The 17,826-nt window shown below is 37.5% G+C and overlaps 1 protein-coding gene across 1 annotated transcript; it reads right to left on the bottom strand.

The window, feature by feature from the left end:
* Positions 1-4,819: 4,819 nt before the first annotated feature.
* Positions 4,820-17,564, bottom strand: LOC121945679 (SHC-transforming protein 4-like). The gene is given in 15 exon segments (XM_042489982.1): positions 4,820-5,032; positions 5,570-5,717; positions 5,834-5,918; positions 6,620-6,692; positions 7,172-7,364; positions 8,001-8,127; positions 8,243-8,294; positions 10,434-10,487; positions 10,603-10,722; positions 10,804-10,864; positions 13,038-13,108; positions 16,635-16,803; positions 16,805-17,156; positions 17,247-17,356; positions 17,540-17,564. Coding segments are annotated over 14 exon segments (1,686 nt in total). The 5' UTR covers positions 17,299-17,356; positions 17,540-17,564; the 3' UTR covers positions 4,820-4,903.
* Between the last annotated feature and the right edge of the window lie 262 nt (positions 17,565-17,826).

Genomic DNA, 17,826 nt, shown 5'->3' with positions numbered 1-17,826 from the left:
GTCCTCTGTGTTTCAGTGTTTCTTCTTCTAGACTTTCTGTTTTGAGCAGAACAATTGTTTTCTTAAGTGCATTTCCATCTACTAAAATGCTTGCATTCTTTATATAAGATTGGACTGTATTTTATTGTCAGATTTCTGTAAATTTTGTCTTAAGTAATCCATAACATACAAACTTAATGTGGTATATATCATTTTCTATACTCCCCTCTCTCCCATGTAGTAGCTCCATATTATCATCCAATATTGCCACTAAGATTACATTGGCCCATACATTGTTTAATCAAAAAACAAATATCAAATATTAATCATATAATCATATTAATCAATAATTTTAACACTTCAAAAAACTGCTAACAAGCCAAAACAACTGTAAAACATGATGTAGTCTTGATTTCCTTACCCCAAGGACACTGAAATCTCCTCCAGGTGAATCATCTCCTCTTTGTTTCAGCTGTTTTTCTTCTGGACTTTCTGTTTTGAGCAGAACAATTATTTTTTTTTAAATCTATTCCAATCTCCTTAAATATTTGCATATTTTATACAAGATTGGACTGTATTTTATTGTCAGATTTCTGTACATTTTGTCTTACGCAAACCATACCATACAAATTTAATGTGCAATATGATATAATTTCCTTTACTCCTCCTCCATCCCATGTGGTAGCTGAATATTATCTTCCAATATTCCCATCAAGACTACAATGACTAATGCAACTTTTATACCAAAAATAAGTATTAATCGCTCAAACACTTTGAAAAACTGCTAACAAGCCAAAACTACTGTAAAACATAAAGAGACTCTTGATTTCCTTACCTCAGGGATACTGGAATCTCCTTCGAGTCAATCCCCTCTCTGTTTCAGTGGTTTTTCCTCTGGACTTTCTGTTTTGAGGAGAACAGTTTTCTTAAGTGCATTTCCATCTCCTGAATCTTGGCATATTTCAGATATTTTGGACAGCATTCTATTGTCATATTTCTGTGAATTTGGTCATGAGCAAACCGCACTATATAACCTAACTGTGCTATGTAATATAGTTTCCTTTACTCCTCCTAACTTTCATGCAGTAGCTCAATATTATCATCCCATATTCCCACTAAGATTACAACATTCCATACATTATTTAATACAAAAACAAATATTATTGGTTTAAACGCACACTAAAAACTGTAACAAGCTGAAACAACTTTAAAAGATGAATGTGTTCTTGATTTCTTACCTCACTGACATTGAAATATCCTCCAAGTGACTCATGTCCTCTCTGTTTCAGTGTTTTTTCTCCTTGACTTTTCAGCAGAACAATTGCAGCCGCTCCGCCGTGAAATTCCCAAATGTTTATAAATGAAAACGTTGTTCTTCAATTTGATTTGATTTTTGACCCCAATTTGCCATAGCAACCGCATGTGCGCTAGGAAAACAACTGGAGCGAGATCACGTGACTAACGCAAGCCGTAAGCTTGCGTTATTTAAAGTCATTAGCGGTTATTTTTTTATCAATTAAATGAAAGATGTAGGACCACACGTAAAGTAAAACGCTGCTTCTGTAAAACAAATATGATGGAAACATGAGATAATTTATTTCATCTTATCAATTATCAATGTATGTATTTGACTATCTTATGGACTGATTTTCAGTTGGATCTCCAAAGACATTTTAGCAAGAGCATTCACTTAAACAACCTGATTTAATTATAATAATACTAATAAAAAGCGTATATTTCACCAAGAATTAACAGTATATGATTAATTTGCTCAATATTTAAGCCATATTTTACATTCTTTAAATACATTTTCAAAGAAATAAATTACCACTTTAAAAAATCAGATCTAGTTACATACATTATAACAATATTAAAGTTACAATATGTAATTTAAAAAAACAAAAAACTGATTATGGCTATATTATAGAACTAATCAGATAAACCCCTGTGTGTGCTCACAATGGTGTCTTTTTTATTTCATTTTTGTCTGTCTGGTTTATACCTACTGATATGTTGGTAATATTTAAAAACCCCAATTCTCGGGGAATTAACGCATATAATACATTACTTATATATAAAATATAATATATATATTATTTGCTCATTACTTAAGCTAAAATTTGCATTCATAAAATACATTTTAATACATTAAAGAACTGTCCTTAATGTACCACTTTAAAAAAAAATCTGATCTAGATACATAAATTAAAACAACACTAAAGTTGCAATATGTATTAAAATAAACTATTAATTTAAGCTATTCCAAACGTATGGCTTCTTATATAACTAATAAGATAAACCCCTGTGAGTGTTTATAATTATGTCTATTTTAATTTATTTTAGTCTGTCTGGGTTGCACCTACTTGCCTTATTATTTTCATCTGGAAATGATTGCATTGACCATTGAATGTATTATTTTCAAAACTGTTAGTAAAAAGTTAAAAAGAAAAAAGAAAAATGCAGGCTATCCACGTTGATGCTGCTATGTTGTTGATGTTATTAATGTTATTTCCAACAGCTTGTACACCCGTTCAGACAGACAGCACATTTACTCAAGTGACATTAGCCTACTGTACTGTTTCCATTAATCTCCACTGTTTCCATTTTATGCTAGGCTACATACACAACACTGCATTTCTTGGGAAATATTGTACTGTACGTCAGAAAATGTATATTATAGCTGTACCTATAGGATATACATCAAGTTTTAAACAGGTGAGGCTAACGGTTACCCTTGTGAGCTAACGTCGGGTTAGCTCTAAATAGCTTAGCATTATGTATACTATCACTTTAAATGCTTTTTTTCTGTTTTTATGTCGATGGGGACATGCTACAAATTCTTACAGCATAGAATTTATAAGTTTCTTCTCTGGAAACGATGAGTACAAAAGGAAAAGAAAAACTGACACGGCTAAAGTGCTGACTAACTAACGTTTGTTACCTTTGAAGGTGTCCTAAAGTCCGACTGTGTGTCCTTTCCTCCATTATACATGCTCCTTTAGTCCGTACGCTCCTTCAATTAAAAACATAAAAAGTGCTTTCCATAAAAATTAATCCAAATTGTGAATATTGTTCGGTGAAGTCCATTGCTAACCGTGTATGCTAATTTCGCTCATCAAATGAACCATGATGCTCTCTTGTCTTGGGTATGCTTGTTTTTGTTACCCCGTTGGCTACAAAATAAAAGTGCCCCCCAGGTTTTCTGTGAGTTTCACTCCGGGACAACCTGTGGAGAACAGCAAGCGCTCCCAGTTTAGGGTTTAAAGGGCCAACAAGTCTATCACATATCTTTGTTTTTTGTTACTTTGAAGCCCTTTTTTTCTGAACACCATGGCTGAGTGACACACATGGGTTTATTTGACATATTGTGGCTGATATGTGAAGCATAAAAACAATACTGATAAAAATAAAAGCTTATAATCTCCTCTTTCCAACAGTTGAACATGGGGGACACATTTGTCAACATATACACCAAAAGGTTCCTATTGTACATTTAGCAACCCTGCAATTGTAATAGGCCCCATCTGTACAAACTGTAATAATGCATCCAAATCATCCACAATATATATAATATATATATATAATTCTGAAAAAGACCATGTTGCATGATTCAGCTTTTGGATCTGTAAGTATATTTTAAGTGAATTTGTTTGTACTTTAAATGAATGCATGTGCTACAGTTGTGACAGAGTATTTCATCACTGTGTTATTGCTACTTTTTAAGTAAAAGATGACAGAATGTCTTCTGCCGCGACACAGTTTACTAATAGTCATTGCAACCAGTGTCCCTCTTCTGTGTCCACTGACTAAAAAGGAAAAATAAAGGGAAAACTATTTAAGAAAAAAATACATACAAATTATATCAAACCTACAAAATAAACATAAATTATAGATTATCAAAATTATATTAAAATTGTAAATCACATATACATTTATAGATAATTAACTTTGTATGCAAATAACAAAATATATAATTTAAAAGAAATTACAAATACAGACAAAGATAAAGAACAATAAATGTGAAAATGTATTATTTTTTAAAATTAATTTCCCTTTATATTTCCAAATTTATTCATTCTTTATTTCTTTCTGTATTTCCAGATTTTTTTTATTTTCCTTTTTATATTTTTTATTTATTTATGTATGTATGTATTTCCAATTTTTTTGATTTTTAATAATTGGATTTTTTATTCCTCATTTTATTATGGTACTCATGACTCAAGAAATAAAGTTGTAGTTTTATGGTTGGAGGACTAACAAGAAACAAATTACAGTCAAAGTTCAATAATCCACTCTGTAAAAGAACTGACGATGTTTAGGATTAAACATAATAGGGAGCAAAACATCACTATTTGCCATTTTATCTGAGGCTAAATCTGTTTTTCTAGATTGAAGTTACAAAGAACATTTGAATTCTTTATTCAGAATGTAACAAGTAAGTGGGATGAAGTTTCTAAAATCAAGCATAGAAAATGGGAACACAAAGCAATAACATATTAAAATTAATGAACACAAGACAAATAATAAGCATGTCAAAAAATATTCGGAAAGTCTGCCAACATTCTGCTATCTTTCCTCTTGACACCAGTGACTGTGCTTAGGATTTGAGTAAACATCATCAATATCAGCCTGAGAGCGAGAGACAAGATGATCTGCAGGCCTTTTCTCCACACAGGGCAAAGTGTGAGAATTTACTCAAATGTTTAGAAAGCCAAATAATTCACTGCACATACACAATATATGAACTTTAATGACCCTTTTGGGAAGGGATGTTTTACGCATTGTCAAGTCGAGTGAAAAAATTGAAAAGTGCTAAAAGGTTTAAACATGTTTCGCTTGGGCACATTGTCCCTCAGCTGCAAAACTGCTGGAGAACCGCTGCTGACGGCTAATGTATACATATGAAAGTCTATGAATGTGTATGTTAGTGTCTTTGTAGGATTGGCGCTTTCAGACATAGTTCGCTGCTTCCAGAAACGATGGGCATCTGGTTCTCCATGTGGAAACGCACTAGGTGTCCGACGCTCAAAAACACTTGATCACGGGTCCGCACCTGGCCACATGAAAACACAGACAAGTGGTAAATATTAACAGGGTACCCCCAGGGTTCTCAAAGTTTAAGACTTTTTTAGACCTTTTCAATACCCCCTAGAATTAAATTTAAGGGCAACTTCAAGGCCATACTGGCAAGGATATATAATGCAACATGGCAACTGTCACTGATAAACTTTTTTCAACACACGGCCCGTTCCCTGGATGGTACAACAACATCAGGTAATCATCGAGATGAATGAATGTAGTTTTGATAAGTGACATAATCATATCATTACAATGAAACAGAGAGAGAAAAAACACGGTACATCCCCTGGACAGTGAAGCATCATGGTGACCGACAAGAGTGAATACAGCTGCTGTCACAGGGGACACTTTGCATTTTATGAATCTAAAAATACACTTTATGTATTTGCTCAGAGTTAAAAGGTGTAAAGGCATCAAGTAGCACAAGAAAAGTGATGATGCTCCAGGTGTCAAAGGGTTAAAATTATAGACATATGCTTTGTGCATTTGAAATCCAGCACTGCCTCTTTACCTGTCCATGTGGATCCACCAGCAGCAGGTGCCGCACGGTGGCTCCCTCCATCCCGCTGAGAACATACTGACCAGACGCAGAGCTGCTCTCTCTGACCAGGAAATCTCCGCTGCAGGTGAGAAGTGACTCTGCCTGCTCTCTGCCTAACCTGAGATGAAGGACACAAAGTTACTGAGAAAGGAAGGAGGAGATATACATTAGCAGACAGACACATCAAAGATGGTAATTCACTGGTCGCTAAGGTACAGAGATATCGTTACCTACCTGCCGTGAAACCAGCCTTCCTCCTGGATCAGTGTCTGAGAGAGCGGAGTGCACTGTTCAGCACTGACCTCAGACACCACTGAGTCTGATGGAGATACGATAGAAGAAGAATATAACAGTAGACGAGGATGGTTTGCTCCGAAAAATATTAAATAGAAACGAGGATCATAATATTGTTTATTTTACTATTATGATGCACCAAATCTTTTAATTTAAATAAAAAAAAAGATAATATTTCTTTCTTTCTAACTCTTAAAATGGCTGCAGCAAAAGAGAAAAATAGCTGACCTAACCCTCAAGTTTCATAATAATCCTGAATATTTAGTGCAGCTTCAGTGAAGTCTTCAGTCTTACAGACTCAACAGAAAAGTTAAAACTGCTACAAGACATGGGAGTGAGCAAAAAGCTTGCTGGGGCCAACCTTTCTTCTTTTACTGTATGATGACTATTGAGGGCTTGTGTTCATAACTGTTTAAATCTGGATCTTTATTCTCTGCATATAGTGTTTGATTGTGGTTTAAACTAATGTTACAAGTAGGTTTGAGTAATATAACTGAGATTTACTAAACTGAGTTTGAATACACACAATGGAGCACAGATGAGATCAAATTTAAATCTGATTTAATCATTTTTTAAAAGGTTTGCCTGAACTATAATTCATCCTAATCTTTGTTTAAACTGTGCTTTGTCGTGCATGTAGCCACAGAGAAACAGTGTAGTTACATACATGCATATGGAAACATGCAGCACATAGACACATTTTAACCGTGTGTACATGAGTTTTACCTGCAGGTGGAGCTGGAGTTTCTTCTGTGATGGAGCAGTTCTCATACAGTGAAACAGGCTGAGACGAACAAACCTGCAACGGCAAAAGATGAGTCATACACACAAGACAGATCTGTGTGTGTAAGTGCGTGTGTTTGCGTGTGTGTATCTGCATTCAGCAGAGTTGGAAGTACCTCCTTACTATAAAAAAGTTGTTTTGTGAACTTGGTGTTTTTTAGCATTTAAAAAACAGTACTTCTACTTAAGTACTTTTTCTCACAAGTATTACACTTTGCTACTTTTCAAGTCACATCCGTTATAAAATAAGAGTCTCTCTTGTAAGAGTGTTGCCCAGAGTCTGTTGTTTGGTTAATGATGGTTAAGCTGAACTGATTGAATCAGTTGGATGTACAGGCTGCACAGTGCTGTCTGTAGAAATGGAATTTACTGTTGGCAGATGTTGTTTCATTAGTATGTTTGTTGACATTTAAGGCATTTTATTTTGTAGCCTCAAAGTCGGACCGGCTGCTGACAGATTATCATGTATGTTTTGGTGTTACACTGAACTCTTACCCCCTGTATGTCATCATCCTGTTTGTTCTCCTCATGTGTTGTCCTCAGGTCCTCTATTCCACCAGCAGGGGGCGTCTTCCCTGGGATCACATTGTAGTAGTCATGGCGCTCACTGAGTTCACCTTGATGTGCAGCCTGTTGGTCTGTTGTCGTCTCCTCTGGGCTACATTTGTGACAGATCCTCACTGCTGACCTGCACGCAGAAAGTGACATGATTTTCAACTAATTTACTATATATATATTATCGATAAGCTTAACCTTAAACCTCCCATAAAGGCACCATACAGTGCACCAGCGCTGCCCCAAAAACCACTGAAGTGAGGCCACTTCTAGCTGTCGCGTGACAGCGTCAGTGTGGAGCCTTGATAGGCTTCTTTGCGTGGGGCCCCCAGAGTTTAAGATTGTTACTGTCTGTTAGTGTCAGCTTAGATTTATAAACTACAGTATCTGTCTCCAAGACATAGAAAAAAAGCACTAAACACCCACATTTGAGAAGCTATAACCAGCAAATGTTTTGACATTTATGCTTGATTATTTACTCAAATGATCACTGGATTATCAACATAGTTGTAGTTTAATTTTCTGTCTAACAACTAATCAGTTAATCAACTGATCTGTTTGCTCTAAAGAAGCAGACAAACATATATACAAGTAGGCTAAACAAAGAATGAGGCACCCTGGATCAAACTATAAAAAACTATTATTAAAAATCAGTAAAAAGAGTTTTAGGCAGGGGTAGAGTTGCTAAATTGAACTCCTGAGCAGAAGGGTGAAATACACAGAACATTAAACACACCAACAGGACGGCTTAAGGAAAAAGAAAGACAACCTGGGATTGGTGGAGAGAAGCGATGGCGTGTGGCTGAGAAGCTGGCGGAAACGAGTCTCAAAGGCCTGACCGATGCTGTTGATAACCTCACCAGCCCGACCCCGGGGACACTCCAGGATGTGACATGCTGACATAGAAACATACAGAGACTATTTTCTTCCCATAATAATGACAGCAAAAGGTTGAGCCATTACACAATGAAGCCAGAAAGTCCAGCTTATAAAATGACGAGTTAAACTGACCTCTCTGATTGCCGAGATCCTTGGCAACATAGGCAATATAATCTGCCATTTCCTGTAAACAGATTGAGATTAAAAAATAATAATAATAATAAAAAGTGTGATTTTAAGCATGTAACCTTTGCTGAACTGCAGCCACTGTGGCCATAAATGTCAATTGCAAGATTTTAAATGCTAAAACTATAAACATAGTGTAAATATATGTAGTTTGAGGCTTCAGTTATGCTTTTTTGTTCACATGGTTGCACAATTATGAGCTGATGCAGAATTGTGACAAGGAAACATTTGGAAATTTTATTCTCCATGCAGTTTCTCCAGGCCCCCATGAAGTGCCAATCGCTGTGCTCATGATCAATGGCGCTGCTCGCTATTGTTTGGATGGGTGTGCAACCTCCTGAGCTGAAAAATGAAGCATTTTATTTCTTCTTTTAAAAGTTACATAATCTCGTTTTAAAGGTACTCTCTGTATTTCTCTGTACGTGCACAAGGTCAATAATAAAATAAACCAGCGTAGTTATGTAGTTCAGTTATAACCTGTAATGTTACAACTTTAAAATCTTTACTTCAGCTCAGAGTTCTGCTCGGTGGCGGTACGTTTAATAATTAAAAACGCAGCAGACATTCTCAGTTATTGGTCATCCATGTGTATTCTCTGTTTAATTAATTCACTCACTATCAGTGGTTCTCTGATACTAATACAAGAGCAGAGTCAGCTGAATGTGTTTCAGCATAAAGCCACCGTGGTAGCAGATTGATTTTAATTCCCCCCGCTATCTTCTATGTGTCCAAGCCAACTGAGCTGAGGCTTAGAGCGCACTACAAGATTATTTTAGCTAATTAATTAAACAGCGAGCTATAATCCCATCCATAGCTGCGCCGGTGTTGTGTTTCCCAGAGAGAAGCTGCCTTCCTGTTCTCTCTAATCTTTGGCCAGTGCAATGTCGCAGTATCAAAATGGCAATGAAATATTACAGTATGTGCGCAGCATTTGTATTCACTGTTAGTCTGAGATGAAAAAGCGAGTTCATGGACGCAAACCGAATCATTTATTACAGTTTTTGTTGGCTAAGCAGTTTATAAGGCAGGTTTGACCTAGACAGCAGTTCATAACTGACGTGTCCTGCTGGTTGTTCAGACATGAACAATGAATGGAGCAGCATTGATTTTTTTATTCACACAGGATGTATAACCCAAATTCTGTCATATGGAAATAATGTGGGCATGGAGGGGAAGAGAGGAAAAATAGATAAGAGCCATTAGTTTGAAATGGACTCATCGAGGTGTAAAGATATGAAAGCACATCCCGGCTTTAAAAGTTGAATTGGTAAAAGGAAGAGATTTCATGTCTTGTTGATTATTATAATGCATTATCCTAACAATTACACTTAAGAAGCCAATCAGAGATAAAATTTTACTTCACATCTGCCATGTTGATTATTTGTTTTATAAAATCTTCCATTTCACCCAGTGATGTTTTGTGAATTTAATCTAATCTATTTATAATATACAATAATGAGGAAATGTCTGTAATGGAAACAAAAACCAGACAGAATCAGGGAAGCAATTCTTCTACTACTAGAGGAAAGACATCTGATAAATCTTATAATAAGGGAATTTTTGTACCATATTCATAAGTGTAAACACTGCAGATGCATGGAAAATTATTGTAAATAAAATCAATGTAAGCTTTAATGTTGTTTCTTTGCATTCTGCAAAAAAGTGCTGCACTATCCAATTAAATGAATCAAATCTTAGTAGTAGGCTTCAAGGGACAGCAATTCTGAAGTATACACATTGCATTATTTGGTACAATCACTGAAATAAATGCCTGAGGAGGTGTGTGCTCACTTCTGTTACTGTTCTGCAGTCATCTTGAATCTACTCTTAAGACATCTTTTAGGCTCTCTTAACTTTAAGAGTTTTTTTAAGTCATAAGGGAATCTAATAAATAGCTCTTATTTTCAAATTTGTGTCCAAAATGTTACTTTTAGTGGCTCAATAAATGCAGACCCTGACCTCGAAACACCAATTAAAAATATAGAGGAACCAAGAGAAAATAATTAAATCCTCCACAAATGGCAGCAAACCAAGTAATCAAACTTAATCAAATTATGTACTGCATATGTGTGTGCGTGTTTGTGCCCTGACTGTAAACATGTTTGTGCATGCCAAACATTTGACAGTATGAACTTACTGGGTCTCCTCCTGAGGCAAATGAGATAGCCTGCATGGGGTGGTGGGCAATCTTCTGAGGAGGAGAAAATAGGAGAGAAACAAAAGCACAGATTTTTCTTTTAACTCCATGCCTCAAAACTACAGATGAGTGACAGTTATACTTCGGTAAAGCGTGTTGAAGCTGTGACCTGTAAGGAGGAGGCAGCGATCAGAGTCACGCTGTCTGTGGAGACGGCGAGGATGATCCTGCTGCCAGAAAACTGCAAGTTGATTTGACCCAGAACTGCAGACAGTCCCTTACATACAGGCTGATGAGGACAAAAATCACAGTTATTCTACTTATATCTGTTGACTGCAATGACTTGTGTGTGTGTGTGTGTGTGCTGTACCCTTTTAGTTTTCACTGCTGTCTTGGCCGATGTCCTCTCACACAGTCTGCTGATTGCCTCTCTGCACACACAAACACACACACACGCACGCACACAGATTATAAACATGTACACAAACACACACTAAACACAGAGATACCTTTGTAAATATCTGATCCAGTGCGTCCTGCTAACATGTGACTAGCATGTGAGAACATGGGGAAGGAAACTACATCACAAGAGGCTCATCTACAGTTTATCAGTGCAATAAAATATACTGTGACATTACTTTAAAAGTAGTGCGGCATGCAGCAGTGAAATGCAATACAAACATCCTCAAATACATTTGATAAAATGCAGTATTTAAGTACAATTTTGACATTTTTGTAGTGAATATGAGTATTTATGTTTTATGTTACTTTATGTTTGTTCTTCACTACATTTCAGAGGGAAATATTGTACTTTTTACTCTACAACAGTTGCTGTTTGCATGTAAAAAAAAAAAGTATTCTTATATGACATGATGCAGAATTATACTTTTAATTCACCCAGAGTTTTTAAAATTGGCCGCTACTTCCCATGTTGTTGTGTCTAACGGACCAATGGAGCCAAACATTTTTGGCATTGGTTCAGTACTGAGACAGAGCACTGCAGCCGGCAGCAGTGCAGCAGATGTTATGTAACCAGATAAGACCATTGTGTACCGTCACTGTAAGTAAATTAAAGGTGGTTATTTTTTACCACAAAAATGCTGAGATTGTTTTTAAAAGTGACTGAAGTATCTCTTTATTTTTTGCTAGATTCAGTCTGTTTGTTATGCATTTAACTCAAATCTCATAATAAAATCTAACAAGACATATCAGGTTCCTACAGCTTAAGCACATTAGACTTAAGACTTTTTAAGACTTTTTTAATGCCGCTTGGAATGAAATTTAAGACAATTTTTTCAAAAAACAAAATTGACTATCAATTGATTAGGGACAGTTGTCTCCTAATATTTTTTGTAACATAAAACGTGAAGTTCATGCAAGTGGAATTTGACATATTTTATACATCTAAAATAATAATATTACATTTATGTTACATTTTGATTTTACAATGCAACATCAGAGAAAAAATCAGAAAATCAAATTTCCAATGTCAGAGCAGCTTTAAGACTTTTGAAAAATTTAAGACATTTTAATTTTGAAATGTTGTACTTTTAATTCATTTCGAATTAAGAACTGTTACTTGTAGTGGAGTACTTTTACACTGTGGTATTTCTACTTAAGTAAATTATACTTTTTCTACCACTGCCACTACTTCACTACATTTCATCGGGAATTCAGGGAATTTTTCATACTTTTTACTTTATTTATTTGACTAGTAAGTGCAGATTAGCACTTTACATGCACAAAAACACACAGAAAGTGTTATAGATTGAACTACTCAGCAGTCTATAAAGACGGTCAGCGGTGGAAGAATTCAGATCCTTTAATCAAGTAAAAGTACCACACTTATTAATATAAGCGTACTCTAATACAACTAAAAAACACAAACTGAAAACAAAACATTTTTAATAAAAAAAAAATCTGATTGATCTACTGACCACAATAATTCTCCTGGTATGTGTGCTCTGATTGCAGTTGGTTGTGTTCAGAGAGTTGACGGTCGGGTCAGAGAGGCCAAACCATACAAACAGCCACACACACCAAAGTAACATCCCATTATCTTGGAAACAGGACTTTCTTTCCAGGAAGTGCTTTTCTTCTCCTTGAAAACAAATTGTATGTAATGGATTGAGTGGATTGAGGTCCCTCTCCCCCCCTCTCTCTTAATAAGACTATGAGAGATCATTAGGAGGAAATTCATCTAATTGGATTTTCTGCCCCATCATTCAGCAGTGTTGTTGTGAACAGAAGTAGCTGTGTCCTTTGGCGTTTTGGCATCCTGCACATCCATGTCAATATCAAATGATGAGGAAAAAGCCCCGGTTTATGAAACATTATACATTTAATTTGATTTTCTCCTTTGAAACATTTTTTAAATAAAGCACACATGTATTGCTCGGCAAATATATGTTGCAAAGCAGTTTACTTTGTCCTTTTTCTTCTTCCATGCGCATGCAAAACATCAGGTCATTTATAAATATTTTTTATTCATGGACTGTGTCAGCAGTTAGAGGTTTATTCCTATGTGTCTTAAATAAATGTGGAAGTGTACTGCTGTGTGTGTGTGTGTGTGTGTGTGTGTGTGATAGCGGGAGGACATCCTACCGTGTGACTTTCATTCTCGTATCAAAGTCGAGGGTTCTCATGGACTGGGTCACCTCCACACTGCCCATGTACTGAGAAAACACAACAAAACACCAGTTACTCAGCGCTCCAAGTGTTAAATAATTCATCTTAAAACAGCCACGATAAAAGTTTTAAATGATCTCAGACAAAGTGATGATGTGGGAAACGTTTCCATCCTGTTTCTCTTCACTTTCAGTCGGGTTGAAAGATGAGTCGGACCAGTTGTGAAATGATTAACATGAAAGGTGTCGTAGAAAATTATAACATATGAAAGAATGTAAATGTAATCATCAATAATTGTATGAACATTCATGATTCATCCATGGTCATGTTTAGGTAGTTTTTTAAAGGTAGTTTAGTTTTTTAGAATTACACTTCATGAGGACAAATTATTGTTCTGCTTAAATTGTTGGTGTGTCTTTGTCTATGTTTCAATCTTCACTTTTGCAGACTTATTGGCACTTTTATAATATTAATTAATTAATATTTTTGGCTTTTTGTTTGTTGTCTGCAAATACTGTACATATCTTTATTATTATTATTGTTATTTCTGAAATCTATGTTGTTATTAAACCTGTTTATTCATATAAGGTCAAGTTCAAGTCAGTTTTCTGACCACTCAAAGTGCTTCAACATCGCATGCCACAGTCACACACACACACACACACACACACACACACACACACACACACATTTATACACTGTTGGCCAAGGCTACAATACAAGGTGCCACCTGCTACTCATGTAAATATTCACACTTTCTCACAACCGAATGGCACAACCTTCAGGAGCAATTTGGGATTCGGTATCTTGCCCAAGGACACATGCAGACTGGAGGGACCACAGATCGAACCATGCTCCTATGATTCATGGAGGACAGCGCGTTAACTAATTACAACAAAATAAAAAATACAGCTGAGGCAGAATGTTATTTCATATTCAGGAATATGGTCATAAATATAAGTATGAGACAAACTAATGAAACCACCACTACATGAAAGATGACAGGATAACCAACGTTGTTACAATTTATCATGCGGAGGACATAAATGTTCTCTACACTTCATGATCAATCACAAAAATCAAAATTTAATGAGACTTTTCACACACAAAACTCCCTAAATGACACTATATGAAATATTAAAAGATTGAGGGACTGGAATAATTTAATCTGAGGAGAACGTATGTTTACCAAACTTTATGGTAATCCATCCAACAGCTAATGAGACCTTTGATGCAAAACCTAATGATGGCCTAGATGAAAAATATTTAGTATGCATCGTCTGGTACCCATGAATGTCTCAGTAAAATGTTGTGCATATGAAATTTTCTTTCCAATGCATGCAGTAGTTGTTGAGATATTTCAGTGGTGAACTTGACCGACTTTCCCGTCCTTTAAGGGAACTAGCATGGCTAATAAGAACCACTTTAACAATATTTCCTCCCTGTGACACACCAAACTGACATCAAAGGTCTAGTGGAGACAAAAGTCAACTGCTGCGCGGCCTCACATCACCTATGTCTTTGCCAAAAAGTTGCACCTGAACTAACTGCAAAGACTAAAGCCAAACGGCAAACCAGCACGTTCTTTCTGCACTGACTAAAAAGGAAATAACTCCATAGCAACAGGTGGTAGTAGTCTGTATTCATCATTAAAAAAAGGAAAATCAGAAACTCAGCAGGACGGATTTAAGACACTAGTTAGCCAGTTAGCACATTAACGACACAACACGACGCCAAAAGACCAAAGGATATTTACGATGTGCAAACACAAACTATTACAGACTGTTTCTGAAAAGGACGTCAGCGGCTAAAAACATAATCGTACCTAGTTTGTTTCAACTTTAGCAGTTTGCTTTTCTCACTTCCATTTTCTTTCTTGTCCACTGAGGTGAATTGCTCATCAGAGTAATTTAACTCAACAACGGCCTCAGCTGATAAAAAGGTGACAAGGGCCAATAAGGGCCAACTAGTGTCAACAGTGTTGGACACACCACAAAAACTAGGGCGGCAGACGCTCACCGACAGCCCAACACCGACCAGCGGCCGACCATCGGATTGGTGTGTCAGGGCCTTAAGAATGTTTTTTTAAAAAACAATATATAAAACATACTTTTAGTATTACAACATATATGTGACTGTCCTTTCCACACATAACTGGAGGCTGAGCTCACAGAGCTGTGGAGCATTAAATGTTGTGCTTTTGAACCAAAACTGTGACCCGTCCATAGTTGCATCTGACATGCAACATCAGCACGTAAAAATAGTTGTGCACATTTTGACATGTGGTTAAAGCAACCAGAGGACATTTACACCATTTGCTCGGATACACTTTGGCCAGTCCCGCTTCTATTGGCCGTGAGCTTCAGCAGAGCCGACCCCATAGGCTGGAGGCAGGATGAGTAAGTCCACTGATGAACATCGACTTAAATCGATACGTGTGTGTATACTGTACGTGTGGGTGGGGTGCGTGGGCGGGGGTGTGTAATTCGTGTGTGTATTTGTTTACAGAGGACAATCAGACTGTCGGCTCTTATTTCCATCAGCGGTCAGCTCACAGGCCCTAATCACCCATGCGGACACACCTCCGGTTCCTAGGACAGCATGGGCTCTGCTGATACCGGATACACACACACACACACACACACACACACACACACACACACACACACACACACACACACACACACACACACACACTCACTAACAGAAGCCGAGCAGATCTAGAGAGGAGCAGAGAGCCAGGATGAGTCACTTCTGCCTACACAGAGAGCTGTTTCTGAGAGGGAGGGGACGAACGTACGAAAGTGAGTGTGATGGTGTGGATACAGGGAGACAAAGTGTGTTCACATGCATGTGTTTGTGCTCGCTCCGGTTATTAAACTGCGTACCTTAACTCGCCGATGGGACCCTGGGTGTGAGCTTAGCTGCTCTGTATTTGCATAGTTTGAAAAGAAGAGGCTTCACACTGACACACAATCCGTGTTTGAACAATTTTAGGCAAATTGTTCACATGAAAAACATGCAGGAAACATCACACACACTCCGTGTTTCAGTCTGCTACACAACCAGATTTCAACCAAAGTGTATTCATGGACTGTTTTTAGTTAAACCCTTTGTAACCTGAGCAAAGGATAAACTCCAAAAATGTGTAAAAAAAAAACCAAAACAAAAAAACCAAAACAAAGAAAGTTACCTGAAAATGAGCCAAAAAATAAAATGATATAGGGAGAGAAAATGTACCTAAAAATCTGTAATGTAAATCAAAATATTAAATATAAAATTATTAACATTATAAATATGGTTTGGTGGACATTTATCCTATTTTGGGGATATTTTTTCATAATTCTCTTTTATAAAATCTAATTTTTAGGTGATTTACTTGTCACGTTACTAATTTCTTGTTATTTGTGTGACATTTCTTGCCAAGTTGCCCATGCCTTTTTTCTCCCATGTTTTCAAAAGAACTCAAACTAATCTGCTCAGGTTTCAAAGGGTCAAATAGCTCGTGAAAGGCGTCTGAACAAGAAAACTGATGTCGATGCAGGTTTCGAAGGGTTGACATGTGATGGGTACCTTGATGTGATGGTGAACCGCTCTGTTCGCCGTACAGTCATCTGCTGCAGAGGAAGTCTTCAAACGGCACAGTCCATCTCTGTGTTGGGAGCACGGAGGACAGCCGAGCGTCCAGGGGAGGCTGGCCATGCGATGCAGGGTGATGGGTCTTTTTGTGCAGCGCAGAGCCCGTGTGACCAGCGGATAGCGGCACATTTAGGGAGGGATGGCTACAAAATCTCTGGTTGGCCCCTGAACCCCATTCTGCTCTGGACAAGTCAGCGTCAATGGTGCTGTCCCGGGCTGTCTGTCCCCTCAGGCCTCGCAGGGAGATAGGACTTTGCAATCGGATGTTGGCCACACGGGGGATGAAGTCCCTCAGGGTGGACGGCCCCTGGTGGGAAGGCGTCCCCGGATCAAGCTGGGCGAAATCAGAGTCTAAGCAAAGGTCGCTCTTCAGGGGCAGCATTCTTTGGGGCCGGTCCTCCAGAGACGTCAGCGAATCGTTGCGCAGACGGCTGTATTTGGTGCGCTTCAGCATGCCTGAAAGAGGCGAAACAGAAAGTGTGACAATCAGAAATGAAGCAGAGTGGTTTTAATTGTGCTAATTATGTCTGTGAAGTGATAAGCTACCTGGTAAAAGTCCTTTTTGTGATTTGAGCTTGGGTAAGGATTGCTCTCTCATAATCAAGGAACTGGACAAAGGAGAGCGCTGGGACAAATTGAAAAGAAAAAAGGAAACCCTGCAAGAAATTAGACCAAAAATCACAGTTATTACACAGCTCATAATGTAGATTTGACTAAAGATAGCAGAAAACAGGAGAAGCATGAATTGCATTAAGTTGATCAGCTGATCATTTAGTAATGATCTTAGCGTCTGGCGTTACGCGCCCTCAGATTATCACCGTACAGTAGATTCAACTCACCAGAGTGGGACTGGGGATGTCCTGTCTGAAGTCCAGTCTGCTCCGCTCCAGTCACGCTGAGTACAGTCCCATCATAACCACCCATACACTTTCTCAGTCAGCTGCTTCCAGCTCTGCTTCACCTCCACATCAACTTTCCTCCTCTCTGTCTTTTTCTTCCTGAGGCGCAGCAGCTTTTATGAATGAACTTTTCTCTTTTTTTATGAATGAGAAGCTCTTGCTTACTCCCTGTCTCTCCCTATGACGGTGCATGCAGATGAATGTGTGAATGGAGTGGAGGAGAGATT

This window comes from Plectropomus leopardus, chromosome 1 (assembly GCF_008729295.1).
Source record: "Plectropomus leopardus isolate mb chromosome 1, YSFRI_Pleo_2.0, whole genome shotgun sequence".
In the NCBI taxonomy this organism is placed as follows: Eukaryota; Metazoa; Chordata; class Actinopteri; order Perciformes; family Serranidae; genus Plectropomus; species Plectropomus leopardus.
This window is presented reverse-complemented; position numbering and strand designations above follow the sequence as displayed.